This window comes from Schistocerca serialis, chromosome 1, assembly GCF_023864345.2.
Source record: "Schistocerca serialis cubense isolate TAMUIC-IGC-003099 chromosome 1, iqSchSeri2.2, whole genome shotgun sequence".
Taxonomy (NCBI): domain Eukaryota; kingdom Metazoa; phylum Arthropoda; class Insecta; order Orthoptera; family Acrididae; genus Schistocerca; species Schistocerca serialis.
The window spans coordinates 1,093,708,178-1,093,723,384 of NC_064638.1; the positions used below are offsets into that span (position 1 = coordinate 1,093,708,178).

At 41.8% G+C, this 15,207-nt stretch overlaps 1 protein-coding gene across 1 annotated transcript in view; it reads left to right on the forward strand.

Annotated features, from left to right (window-relative positions):
• Window positions 1-15,207, forward strand: part of LOC126416140 (carbonic anhydrase 13-like) — a 259,981-nt gene that overhangs the window by 210,532 nt on the left and 34,242 nt on the right. The window contains exon 2 of the mRNA XM_050083689.1: window positions 6,615-6,809. Coding sequence (XP_049939646.1) covers window positions 6,615-6,809 — 195 coding nt within the window. The remainder of the gene's footprint in view (window positions 1-6,614; window positions 6,810-15,207) is intronic.

Here is a 15,207-nt window from a genome sequence, read left to right on the forward strand (position 1 = left end):
AGCAATAGTACAGACGAACTTAAGATCAGACCAGATAAGGTAATGAAAGAATAATGAAAGTGTCATTGTCGTGTACATAGTAAAACATGAAACGAACTGTATGCTTATTCTTAGACAAACATGACACTTTACGTAAATTATTAGCATTGTAAGCTACATTTATTTTCTTAACATGTGCTTCAAATGATTTTAAGAATGAGTATTTTTCTTTAATTATTCGACGATTCTAAAGGGGGCGCCACTTTTGAAAAGGAACAAAGATGTACACAATTACAATACCAAAAGGAAAAATTACATTCACAAATTCGCATTAAGGTTGTCTTCAGCACAAAAAGGCGTGCTCAATGCTGCAACTAAAACTTTTGATAACTTACTCAATGATACGAAATGTCTGACAGCAAAATATAATTTGAAAACAAACTGAAGAAGTTTCTCCATAACACCTACTTCTATTCCATAGAATAATTTGTGTTATTGTAATGTGTAAAAGGTGATTGATAGATATTACTAATTCACATCTGTATATTTTAAAAAAAAGCTTTTAATGTTCAGCCTTTAGCCATATTTACAGATTAATTTGCGATGTGACTGTAAAATGACTCTTTCCACATCATTACGATGTAGCGTGCAAATGATCCACGGAACATAAAGCTAACTAACTAGGCTACAATTTGTACTTCAAATCTTTCGATTCCCATTGCCACGCACTTAAGTGGGCAGGTGCATTATCTTGTTGGCAGATAATTTTTTGTTTCCAGCTCTCTGCTCAAGCACTTTCCATTCTTTTTGTCCAGAACGCTTACGTAATAATGACCTATTATTGTTTTATCCTTTGCTATGAATAAGAAGCAGCTCTTTTTGCATCTTAGAAAAAATAGTCATAACCCCTCCGTCAAATTAAATTGACTTCGTCTTCTCTTGCACAGTGCCATTAGCTTTCCAACAGTGCCTTTTTTGTTTGCAGTCTCGTTTCTGGCCTAATCTGGTAAACCCATATCCCATCCGCTTTAACAAACAGGCTCAAAAAACATTTATATTCTTTTTAAAATGATCCAATAATTGCTGAATTCATTTCGAATTTTTTGTTGATAAACATTCAACAATGCGACGCAAAACCTTGTACAAACCTTTGTCATAGCTATTTGTCAAATGTACTCCGCTCTTCATTTTGACACGCCAATAGCTATTTCACATACATTTTAGTTTCCGATCGCCGAGTACTGTATTGTGAACTTTCGTGATATCCTCATCTGTGGTTGCACTGTTTGAACTTTTCTCGCACGGATCGTCCTCAGAAGAAGTAGAACCACATTCGAATTTAGCTGTCCATTTCCTCGCTATTGAAAATTTAGGAGCGTACTTCTTATCAACTTTTGTCGACTTTAGAGTGAAAGTTCTCGTTAGCTATGAATCGACGAAAACAAAAAAAAAGTTGCAATTTATCCACTTGAATGAAACATACCAAACACGGCTACTTTAAAAAACCGTACAATCAAAACTGCTCCGCAGAACAAGCTGACATTTGACTAACATCACTGCACAACATGTACGAACATAAAGAGGATACTATTTTCTTTGAACGTTAAGACCATCTCTATACTAGGGTGAGAAATTTTCTCCTTCACATCACATTACTCAAGTTAGCAACTGAAAGAGCTATTTCAGCTTTTTGAATATCTTACGTTGTACCATTTGCGTATAATAAAGATACAATTGGGGCAGGTATTAATCCCTCTGGTGCAAGAGTTTCAGCACATCCTATAGATGCTGGTTCACTCACAGTTCACGACTGTTTACGAACACTACTCTGCTCACGCGACAACTGTCGCTGTAGGATTACAATAATTTACCACCCATTCGAAATGTCGGCGCTGGTGTTTCCAGTGGCCGGAGTGCAAAGCTAGGGAGCCGGTGCGTCTTCTGAACCGTATTTCACACGGGCGGTGAGTCACGGAGGCGCTGACCTCGCGTGCGCACGGAGCCGTGCCACAGATCCGGAGCGTCGTGACGCTGACGGCTGACAATTAGCCCGCCCACACACGCTGAAGTGGACGTCGGCACTTAGAGGAGAACACTTTCTCGTGAGCTCGCTTTTTACTGCTCCCAACAGGATGTGATGGCACGTGCTCTTTTACAGTAGTGCTTACTCCGATCAGAACGGTTAACTGATTAACAGGACTGAGGCGGGAGCGATGATGAAAAGTGCATATTGTCATAAGTTTACCCACATTGGCCAAAGACTGACACCTCAGTATAGATTTCTAGAGGAAACAAAATTGGCGAAAATAACGTGCATCCCTCTGTCAACGCAATGTTTAGGCGAGCAAGAGAATTTGAAAGTGGACCAGAAAATTCCGTACGTTATTCCATAGGGTACTGAGCTTGTTTCCAATATAGGGTGCATCTCATGTTTTTCTAGTTGACTACAAATTTTCACTGAAAATTCATAGCTTTGTAAACAAGAGACAAACAACATAAAGTAAGTGAAATGGTGTCTTAGAGAGGCAAGATGGTTAGTTTATTTAGAGAAGCAGCATGCCATGGATATTTGTTATATTGAATTGAATATGGACAGTATCACAGATGGTGTACATGATACAGAACTCCACTTACCCAGGTATTGTTCCCTTTGGTTGTTGGACCGTCATCTCGCATCTTCCTCGCAGAAGTTTGACGTGAGAGCTAGAAGACAAATGGCACTGTAACACGATAATGCAGTAGACCAAACTTGGACTTCAGTTTTATCAGCTCATGGGAGATTCTCTCCGCCAACGTCGCATTCAACACTACAATACCTGAACTGATGGTAGAAAGGAAGGCAAATTAGTGATTAACATTCCGTCGTTGATGAGGTCTTTAGAGAATTGTACAGGGATGGGATAGGAAATCGGCTGTGGACTCACAGAACCATCAGAACATTCACATTCAGCGGTTTCTCACAATCTTATGAAACAATAGGTACTCCACAACTACAAGTTATAGAATTCGAACTATGCAACACGCACGGAACAGTTTTTGACTTATGTAATTCATAAACTCAGAACTTTCTTTGTGTGTGCTCCATACGATATCAAGAGTGATGTGTATTGGATATACTATTCAGATCAAACCCGTAATGTAGATGCAAAGATACTCCCAAATTTCGTATGGGAAGAAACGACACCCACAAACGTCGATATGCAGGTGTACTGTAGTTTTTATGTGTAATATCGTATTGGTCGTCCAACTTAAGTAAAGCTTAGCCGGGGCACATCCTGTTGTCTTTCGCACGTATCTCTTACAAGGGGAGGCCGTCAATTGTGAAATTGAGAAGAGCATCTTGGTGCTTTCCCACATTACACCTCTGGCCATGGGCTTTCATTATGCGCAGTATGAATCGAATCTGAATTTCACAATTGGCGGCCTCCCCTTGTTAGTAAGCTTCACAGGAGCTCCAGCCGGCCGCGGTGACCGAGCGGTTCTAGGCGCTACAGTCTGGAACCGCGCGACCGCTACGGTCGCATGTTCGAATCCTGCCTTGGGCATGGGTGTTTGTGATGTCCTTAGGTTAGTTAGGTTTAAGTAGTTTTAAGTTCTAGGGGACTGATGACCTCAGAAATTAAGTCCAATAGTGCTCAGAGCCATTTGAACCAGGAGCTCCAGATCCCTACAGTGACCGAGAGACCTTTTACAATTACACACACACTACTTGCAACTGTTGCAGGTATTGAAAGCCGCAACGAATGCTGTACACATTCTTCAGCGATTAGGTAAAAATGGCGATTTCCTGAAGAAAGGGATATTTTCTGAGGAATTCACTTTCCGCATGTGTGGGACGTAGCCAATCCGCGTGCAATAAAGTAAGTGCTGTGTGACAGGCCGTATTTAGGTTCTATAACTATCTATGCTGAGTCTGCGATGCGGGCTTTACTAGAAGAAATTTTGTCATAACTAACGTGAAAAGAGCAATATTTCTATTAAAAGCTTGTAACCCATCACTTAACGTTGGCGAGATTTAAGAAATAAAAAAAGTTGAAAACATTAAAATTTCTGAGACAAATTCAATATAGGAACATTAATGCAACAACCAAAAAAAATGTTACCTGCATTCTTAATCAATTACCCTTAAACTGAAAGTTTCAAATTATCTTATTGGCTAATTGGTTTTGTCTCTATACTCTATAATATCGAAGCTACTTATATCTTCATAACGGTTGCACCCGTCATAATGATGTAAAAGGGGTGTTGACAAATTTTCTTGAATTTTTTCAGGTGGTTTTAATATAGTCGCTACCGGCAAAAATATTGTTATATTAAAATTCGTTCTTTTTAAACAAATTTTTGATTTCATTTTTGAACGTCTCGCTCATTCACAGTGGTCGTGTGGATTGCTGTGATGTCAAGGCTCAAGTAAGCTTTCTGTCAGACGTTATGGATCTTGGGAGATTTTGTACATTTCCCGCAGTATAACATTTTAATAATAAAAAACTTTACGCCAGCTTCAGGAACTCAAGAATCAGTGTGGCGAAAGAAATTAGCTTTTTGTGGAATTGAATAAAAAGAGGTAATGATGAAACAGGCTTTCCATGAAATGCAAGTCACTTCATATTGCTAAAATTCCGGTAACCATTCCTTTGAGAGATTTTGGCAACTGTAGTGCGACGAGTTTTCTCGCGAAAATGGAACAATAAAATAGTTATCGGAAGGGTAACACAAAAACCTATGATGATTACCCCAAAAACTATCTGCCACACTCTTTCCTGGCGTTTATCTGTTCTACCGAAGTTTTCTGCTATTTTCATGGTTTTCCAGATTTATATTATTTTAAATTTCTAGCCTGATGCTCTTTCTGTTACTAAAGTCGCCATTCACAGTATCCCAGGAGATAGGAATCATGTGCGATGTATACCCAGAAACTGCTATCTCTTTCTTTTTTTTTTTTTTTTAATTAATCTGTAGCGCAGTGTTACGATATTTTTCTGTAAAGCAAGTGCTGCTGGCCACGGTGGCCGAGCGGTTCTAGGCGCTTCAGTCCGGAACCGCGCGACTGCTACGGTCGCAGGTTCGGATCCTGCCTCTGGCATGGATGTCTGTGTTGTCCTTAGGTTAGTTATGTTTAAGTAGTTCTAAGTTCTAGGAGACTGATGACCTCAGAAGTTAAGTCCCATAGTGCTCAGAGCCATTTGGACCATTTTTTTTCTTCCTGTATCTGTTCACTTATTTTCTTTATTGCCACAAAGACCACTGGTTTACATACTAAAAGTTAAAAAAGAGCATTATTGGTCTTCCCACTTTGGGGACAGGTGCCAATGTGAGTCTTTCATGACTGTGCTGTTGTTTACCAGTTTCTGCAGTAGCTTGTTATCGTGAAGAAACTTCTCAATGTCTCGAAGTCGAATAACTGAAAAGATGTATGCATTTCTACATTTACCACATGATTGTATTTCATTTCAGCATGCACTACATTGCGCAGTGAAAATCTCATTCTGGTACTGATCACTGCGGCTACCGCATTTTGCACTGCGCTTTCCCCCCTCCTTCTAGGCGCGCAGTCCGGAACCGCGTGACTGCTACGGTCGCAGGTTCGAATCCTGCCTCGGGCATGGATGTGTGTGATGTCCTTAGGTTAGTTAGGTTTAAGTAGTACTAAGTTCTAGGGGACTGATGACCACAGCTGTTAAGTCCCATAGTGCTCAGAGCCATTTGAACCATTTTTCCCCCCTCCCCGTCTCCGTGAGTTATAATGTAAATTTGAGAACCCTCGTCGGTTTTGGAAAAGTCGTTGGAGAAGAACAGAAAAATAAAAAATTATGAACCGGCAGTGATGTTTATTCACGTGGCTCATTTGGTTGACTGTTGATATCAGAAACTCCATTTTCTTAGCCATACATAAGAGCCTCCGACACTACTTACATGTGGCTCAGTGGCTCACTTGGTATGTGACGGACTATAAATCCAATCATCTAAGGTTCAACTTCCGATCGGTACCGGTCTTTCAACTCTGGGAAAGATGGGTTGAAGAGCCAAACGCAAAATTTTACCGTTCATATTTGTCACATTTTTGGTTGAAAGTATCAGTGAGCGCATTAGTTTCTCCTGTAAAGCTTTATTCAGTTGTCAGGCATATTGGGTAATGAATATATTAGTACTCTTGTAGGAGTTTCAGTAAAGATTTGACACAGCCGTCAGCCAAAGAACATTTATGGGCTATTGCTAATGAGTTGACAGCCGAAACCTTTATAGCAACTACCGGGTTACGTAGGCATTGAATGAAATATAACTTCATAGTATAAATTGTACTGTGGCTCAGTGTACCTTTAACTTGATGTTCTTCTATAACTGGCTTAGTACGTCAGTTAGAACTTGGCAGGAAGGCAAGGGATATCCAGACTAACCTCCGGCTAGCCGACAGCTTTACCTACTTCTAATGCTAATGCAGCATCTTATTTTTAAAAAGGCATTACATGTTGCTTTACTCTTCATGTACGTAAATTGTCACACATTATCGACTGGTAAATCTATTAGTATGAACATTCTAAGGTGTCGTCCTAAGTCGATCAGTTTTAGATTCCAAACGTTGAAGGAGGAGAACGGTAAAGCTCCAGTGATAAATTGCAACTGTCGTCTCTCTGCAGGACCAGAAACATGGCCAGAGAAATTTCCGCTGGCGGCGGGCACGCGGCAGTCGCCCGTCGACATCTGCACGAGCAGGACCCTGACGGACGCGTCGCTGAGCTCTCGGCCGCTCACCTGGCGCTACCCGTGCTCTGCCAACGTGCTCGTCAACACGGGCCACGGCTGGCGCGCAGACCTCGACTATCACGGCTCCGGTGAGTTCACACGCGGCGCTCGCTGTACGGTGTACACTATCTCATCAGATGTATCCGTACACCCCTAAGAACTGCGGAACAGACCACTAGATGTCACGCGAGGTGGACCCATAAGGGGAGCCGGAGGTGGTCAAATCCAAAAAATTACGATTTTTTTTTTTTTTTGCTACCGAAAATTAATTGGAACATTCCTCTTTAATGTAAACTTTGAATTATTGTCCTACTCGCCCTAGAAGTGGAGTTATTACCATTTTCCCCCACGCCTGCAGAGGAAATGAGCGGCCGCTGAATGCATTTAACACCCTCTCGTGTCTTCCTGGCGAACTGCTTGGGATTTTCTCGGCCTGTTACGCATACAGCGCCTTATGTTACGCATACAGCGATTGTGCAAGGGTTGGCTACATTGTTTTCTGTGACAAATGAAGCGCTAAGAGCGCGGAACATCGTCTCTTTGCTGTTTACCGTTTCGAATTAGTTCAGTGTTGCGCCTGTTGTTGGTAGTATTATACTTCTTGTGTAAATCATTGTTCTGGTTACGATGCCACGTTTTAGTAACCGTGTATATAAGAAGAGGAAGAACGTAGGGAAAAGAAAATTAACACTAATGCCAAGTTGCGATACTACAATTACTGAAACAGTGCGTTCTTCTGCTAAACAACACATGGCCGGCCCTGTGACATCTTCTAGCAAATACTACCTTGGGGATGGTGACTCCAAAGGTTTCAAGACTATAGAGGAACTGAAACCATATGGAAATGAATTTGTAGTTGAAAAGTGGGAATGCATTGGGCATGTGCAAAAGCGTACGGGTGCACAGTTTCGAAGGCTCAAACAAACTTTGGGTTCAAGTAAACTCAGTGAGGGAAAGACAATAGGAGGGAGAGACAGGCTTACTGATGAGGTGATTGAACGTCTACAGAGATACTATGGGTATGCTATAAGGCAAAATACTAGTAATGTTAGTGACATGCGAAAGCAGTGTGGGCATTGTTCCTTCATACTGCCTCTTCCAATGAATACCCTCAACACAGCCTGTGCCCAAAAGATTCCTGGTGCAAATATAATGCAAAAAAGGACTATGATCACAAACATGGTTTGCCAGCAGCTGTGATAAATGCAATAAAACCAATTTTTCATGACAGCACAACCAGAATTGTTACACAAATGTCTACACGGAAAGAAGCAGAATCCTAATGAGAGCGTAAACAATTTGAGTTGGAAAGTGATTCCTAAAAGGGTGTTTGTAAGCATAAAAACGCTGCACTTTGGCATTTATGATGCAATAGCAACCTACAACCAAGGGAACAGTGTGAAGTTCTGAAGGCATTAGGATTTACAGCTGGGGTGAACACTGTACGAGCACTAAGAAATATTGACAGAGAAAGGATAAGAGGAGCAGAAAGAAGAGAAAGGCATATGAAGTATGATGGAACAACAGGCCAGAAAAGAAGACAGAAGAGGAAGCTTTTGGAGGATGAAGAAGAAGACCCTGATAATCCATCCTATAGTACAGGAATGTATTGGGAAACTTTGATAGCCATTTCCCGTAAATTAGAATTTTTCGAATATAAGGAACATTTTCTCAAAATCCACTCAACCTAGAGAGATGAAAATTTCATACAGCACTCCTAGTGGTCAAACTTACATTGTAACACAGACATTTGGCAATATGTTCAGTAGTTTCATTTCTGTTTAATTATAAAGCAATTATTTGTAAAAAAAATTGGGTCATTAATAAAAAAAATAATTGAAAGGAAACTAGAAAAGATACTCCAAAACCCCTGTGTCATAAGTGCAATACTAAACCACTCTATATGTAAAAAAATTCAAATTTTTCTATTTGGTAGTTTATTCATAAATGTTCCTCAAACTTAGTGATTTTAACATGGGCAGCATAGGCACCTCTGGCTCCCCTTAAGCCTAGTTTACACGACGACACTGTTTAGGTTGCAGGCAACTGTGCTACCAGCCACTGCGCATGCGCGCTGTGCGTTTGCGCAACTCGTTGGTGAAACTAAACACTTTAGGCGTGTTCCAACCTTGGCGACACTAGTTGCACGAGTTTTGAGGTTGTGTGTGTTCATAGAGTGTAGACAAATTGAAATGTGATGTGGGGAATGGAGAATAATGTTCGCTTTTTGGATATCTGTGGTTTGCATAGGTGTTGGTAGGATTTCAGTGAGGCTGACTACAAAAATAAGCAACATATTGCTGCCGTTGAGACTGTCATATGCGATCATAACATAGACGTTTTGGCAATATCTGAGCTGCAGGGCAAAATTTATTGAGTTAGCAGCATATATACAACTGAATTAAGAAAATACAAGCAAGTGTAATTCTAGCTGTGGCAATGCTCTCGTCTACAAGACTAAAATTCCATCGTTCGAGTTGGCCAACTCTTTGTTAAGGAATATTGTTGACAGGAGGGAAGGCTATACAAATTTAAGAAGCTGCATTCTTTATTTAATATTCATCTATTTAAAACGTCGCTGCAGTGCTCCCTGTTCACATATGTTAGAATTTGGAAATGTTGTCGCTGTACAGATCTATCTTAAAGAGAGTAATTTGCAAACCATTCTTTCCTTAATGCGGCCTGCTTCGAATAATTATTGTTGCTAATGTTCAATAATTATTAACATTAACAGTAATAATTATTGTGTTAAGAAAATAGCGTCATCACCAACTAAAACCGATTGTAATGCACGCAATATGATACGTAATTTCAGTTTTGGCGACAGTGCTTCATGCATTACAATACCTTTATTCCTTATCACATAATTAATTCTATTTAGAAGAAACTTAAACAGTTCTGGTGACATTCTAATATAATTAAAACAACTTCTTGGATGTTCAGTTACAAATTATTTCAGCAGGGATACTGAGCAACCGAGCTGACGTCTTTTCTCCATCCAGTCACGAATCGAAACAAGTTTCTTTTTTTTTTTTCTTCTGCAGTGATTCGACGCAACAAGCTTCAACTCCCTCACAACTCGTACGACGTGCAGCTGCCAAAACTTTCATTTCAGACACGACTCAGGGACCTACAAAACGGCGAAACTGAAGTGTATACTGGTGTCGCCGTGTCTACAGGCATATATGAAACCACTTGCATGCAGCTCATTCCACACGAGTGGCGCAACCCAATGTCATCATGTAAACTAGGCTTTAGAATAAAAGGAAAGGAGGCAGGGAGTATTGTGTTGTCAGTAGAGAATCAGTAACAGTAGCTTCCAATTTGTTTGAGTGTTCTTAGCGCATGTGTTTAGTTAAATCCGTCAAATCATTGTGTAGTTTCGTAATTAGCAGGGGCAGATTTGCATTTTAATATCCGTGACGTGTAAAGTCGCGTAGTCGTCTGTCATTTGTTTATTTCTTTCAAATAGTCTTTGTACGTTACTGTCAGTACAGTTAGCCTTCTGCCGCCGAGCAGTGTGTCAGCAGTGCGCAAGTAGCAGCATTACTGCATTTACTAGACAGACTTGTATTTTAATAACCGTTTAAATTTTGTGTTGAATTGTTTGTGTTCTTTGTCGATTAGCTCAGACGTTCTTTGCACAACAGTATTTAGCACGGATAGGGACTGCGGTGCTGTGTTCGGATGTGGGCTGAGTTGGCATCCCTTCGCTCCCAGCTTCGGGCAGTGTTGGCTTCGGTCACACAGCTTGAGGTTGTTGCCAATGGTCATCACTGTGGGGGGTCCGGATGGGGGTTGGCTGGGGACAGCCAGCTCACCCACGCATGCCCCGATCAGACTACGGCTGTGACTGCCCAAGATACTGCCCACATTGAGGCTGACCCCTCACCCGTGGTAGAGTGGGAGGTCATCTCAAGGTGTGGCAGGGGCGAAAGACATTCCAGAGGGCAGAACGGAAGGCCTCTCCAGTTTGTCTGACAAACCGGTTTCAGGCTCTGTCTCCGGCTGATACTGATCTTTGGCCAGACATGGCTGCTTGTTCTGTTCCAGATGTTGCCCCTCAGTCTGCAAGATCTGGGCAGTCGTGGAGGGTGGGCTTACTGGTAGTTGGGAGCTCCAGCATCAGTCCCATAATGGGGCCTCTTAGGGATATACCTGCAAGGGAAGGGAAGAAAACCAATGTGCACTCCATGTGCATACCGGGGGAGTCATTCCAGATGTGGAAAGGGTCCTTCCAGATGCCATGAAGGGTACAGGATGCACCCATCTGCAGGTGGTCGCTCATGTCAGCACCAACGATATGTGTCGCTATGGATTGGAGGAAATCCTCTCTGGCTTCCAGCAGCTATCTGATTTGGTGTAGACTGCCAGTCTTGCTAGCTGGATGAAAGCAGAGCTCACCGTCTGCAGCATCGTCGACAGGACTGACTGTGGACCTTTGGTACAGAGCCGAGTGGAGGGTCTGAATCAGAGGCTGAGACGTTTCTGCGAATGTGGGCTGCAGATTCCTTGACTTGCGCCATAGGGTGGTGGGGTTTCAGGTTCCGCTGTATAGGTCAGGAGTCCACTACACACATTAGGCGGCTACATGGGTAGCAGGGGTTGTGTGGCATGGACTGGGCGGTTTTTTAGGTTAGATGGCATCAGGCAAGTACCGACTGGGGAACAACCTCAAAGGGTGCGGGGCAAAGTCAGGACATAAAGGGACCAAGCAGCATTCGGCATTGTAATTGTAAGCTGTCGAATCTGCATTGGTGAAGTACCGGAACTTCAAGTGCTGATAGAAAGCACCGAAGCTGAATATTTGAGCGCGCACAGAGGCTTTCTGGCAGTCGTTCTTCCCGCGAACCATACGCAGCTGTAATAGGAAAGGGAGGAATGACAGTGGCATGTAAAGTGTCCTCCACCATACACCGTTGGCTGGCTTGCGGAGTATCTACATTTATAAATGTAGATGTAGAACTGATAATTGAATGTCACGTGAGTAACAAGTCCATGAGTGGCATTTCAGCCCTTCTAAAGCTGCCAAAGCCGACTGTTGGTGATGTGTTTGTGGAGTGAAACGCGAAAGAACAACCACAGCTAAACAGAGACCAGGCAGACCTCTCATACTGACGGACATGGACCATCGTGGATGGTAAGGGGTGGTTGTATAGAATCACATGAAATCAGCGGAAGAAAACACTTACTAGTTCCAAAGTTATTCCGGCAGTACAGCTAACACAATATGTACAGTGTTAAAAAGAATGGGGTATAACAATCGAGCAGCCACACATTTCCGTAGTCATTGTTAAGCGCTGCTTCAGGTGATGTACAGAGTGACGCTACTGCCCGACAGATGGCTGAAAATGAGTAATTTGGAGTGATGGATCACACTATACCCTGTGGCAATCGAATGAAAGGTTTTGGGTTTGGCGAATGCCTGGAGAACGTTACCCGCCTTCATATATATTATTGACAGTGAAGTACAGAGGACGTAGTGTTACTATGAGAGTATTTTTTGTGGTTAGGGTGCGTTCCCCTTATTGTGCTCAAGAAAACGTTAACAGCGAAAGGATATGAACATATTTTACAACATTCTGTATTGCTTACAGTAAAGGAACAGTTTGGAGATAATGATTGTATCAGCATGACGACGCAGTGTCATAAAGCAGCATCTCTGAGGCAATGGTTCTTGGTCATGACATTCCTGAAATGGGCTGGGCTAGCCAGAGTTACGACCTGAACTCTATGCAACACCTTTGGGATGAGTTACATCGTATCCCAATATCCAACATCACAACCTTCTCTCAGCTCTTCAGGAAGCAGGGGCCGTCATTCATCCACAGAAATTCAGACACCTCACTGAAAGTGTCGCCAACAGAGTTCAAGTCGTCATAAACGCTAAGATGAACACGCCTCATATTAATGTCCATTAATTGTTGTCCGGATACTTTTGATAGTGCACATACAGTTTTCTGGGAAGTAGCTTGCAGCCTAAAAATCACCAAAGGCTTCGGTGAAGTGGCCACAACTCTGAGAGACGCTATGTGTCTTCTTGTATGTGCAAATATGCACACTACTATACAGGGTGTCCATAAATTATGTTTCAACTTTAGACTTTCATGACTTTCAAACTATAATAGATCCTAACAACTAGTTTTCAATAAGTGGCAAGATAACTTGAAAAGTTTTGTTTCATCATTCATACACATGCACCTGCTGTCACAACAACCAATTGATATTCAGTTTTTCTCCACTTATCCTCTCTGAACACTACACCAACATGTTCAGAGCCATTTAGAATGTATGTCCTTAAGTCATGTTTATCTGTAGCTTTGGTTGACTGCTTCTACTTCTTTATCAAACTTTGTAGGAAGAAGTCCAGTGGTGTGAGGGCAGGTGATCACGGCGGCCACTGAGTTGGACCATCTTGTCCATTCCATCTATCCAGAAACTTCTCATCCAGGAACTGGACATTTAGTAACCAATGAGGTGGTACCATATCCTGCTTGAAGATGTCACATTACAAGTGTTCCAGTTGTGGCACACCACCTCTTGTAACACATCCAGGAAAACATCACTGTTGATGGCACATTTTATGGAAAAAAAGTGGACCAATAAAGCAATTGTGCACAAGTCTGTATCACACATTGACCTTAGGGCTGTCTCTTTTTAGTTCATCAGTTTACGTATAACACGATAACACTCTGATCTCCATACATGGATGTTGTCATGAAAAATTGACTCATAGGATAAACAAATCTTTTTCAAAAAAGTCATTGTTTGTGTCAGTCTCAGCTAGCATATTCACTGCGAACTATTGGCACTGGGGTTGGTTCATCGGCTTTTGTATCTGAAGTAGATACACCATGTAATCATAAAGACATAACCTCTTATGCATGACTTTATGTACTGTTGATCATGGCATTTCCAGCTCTCCAGCTGCCATACACACTGATTTTATTGGATTCCTGGTACACAACTGATATATCTTGCCCACAATGGCATATATACTGATGGAAAACTTGACTCCTAAAGAACACTAACTGCTTCAATAAATGACATGAGCAGAGTCAGTATGGTGATTCCCTTCCACATTGCGTCCTTCAGTTTCATTACATTTGAGTTATCACAATTTGGCTCATTGAATCAGGCTAGATACTCAGCTTTTTCCTGTGGTACTGACTTTTTCAGCAAATCTGCAGCACCTGGAAAACAAAAAGAATGTAAAAAATTTACAAGCTATCATGTCGCATGTTGGAAGTCAGTTGTCTTTATCTGGTACAGTTTTGGAATTACTTGAGTATAAAAGTTGTGAACATAATATGAGGATAACCTGGACTTATGAGTATGATTAAAAAAACAGTGAGGTGGGGGGGGGGGGGGGGGAGGGAGGGAGAGTGAGTTGTTGTCAGCACTCACTGAGTGCACAACACATGTTATGTTGCATGGGTGACAGAAGGTGTGCCTACTTATTGGTAGACTGGCAACAGACAGTACTACACCAACAAAACAATCAGTAGTGTGGGAGAGGAGTCTGGCTCACCATTAGAAGGACTGTGTCAACGCCATGTCTCCTAATATGAACTAAACATAAAAAGTCGCAAGTTATTTTAATTATACTATGGGTTAAAATAAATTTATGATTGATCTTTCAGAGAGACTGATGGTAGGCGCCAGCTGTTACCCACTCAGTTCTTTCTGAATTGCACATGTGCTCTGCGTTTCAAGTTGAAGCAAAGCCTTGTAAAGAGAGGCTGTCGGCACATCAGCAACACCCCTGTAATCTGTCAGTATCGAAGTTATTTCATTGGATCTATAGAAGAGTATGCAGGAAATAAAGAAAGGGAACGTGAAGTGTAGTTGTATCTACCTGTGCTAATATGCACTCGGTAGCTGTGACTCTGTCGAATCTGGATGAAAAGTGTAGGCTGTTTTAAATGATGTAGCCCACATCAGATTTACAGTCCAAATACTTTAAATGCACTTTGATATGAGATAACATACAGTTTATGGCCAAACTGAGTATCAAGTACTATAATTTATACGCCGATAAACAGCTATGACACTCAATAGATGTCCTGTAATGAGATTGTTACAGTGTAGTAACCTAACACTATAGTTTACATGTGGCAAGTACAATATTAACACTTTCGTGGCGGCGCCCAAGTGCTGACTCGGGCTTACTGCTATTGCTGAGCGGCCTGCGCCTGAGTGTGACTCGGGAGGCAGTCAACTGCTGATTTTTCACTGCCTTCTAAGTTGGTAGAGTTTCCCGTCGCATGTTATTGTGCCCGTCGAGCTTCCTGCATCATATGCTGCCGTCTGTTGAGTGTTTCTCGCACTTTTTGCGTGTGTGTAGCTTGAATTTCGACTACGAAAATTCCTGCGTTTTTTGCATGTGTATCTAGTTTCAGCAAGTGTGCAAGATCGTTTTCTAAGCGAATTAGGATGAAGATATTTAAGCTCTTTTATAAGAAGACGATTCTGATTCTGAAGGAG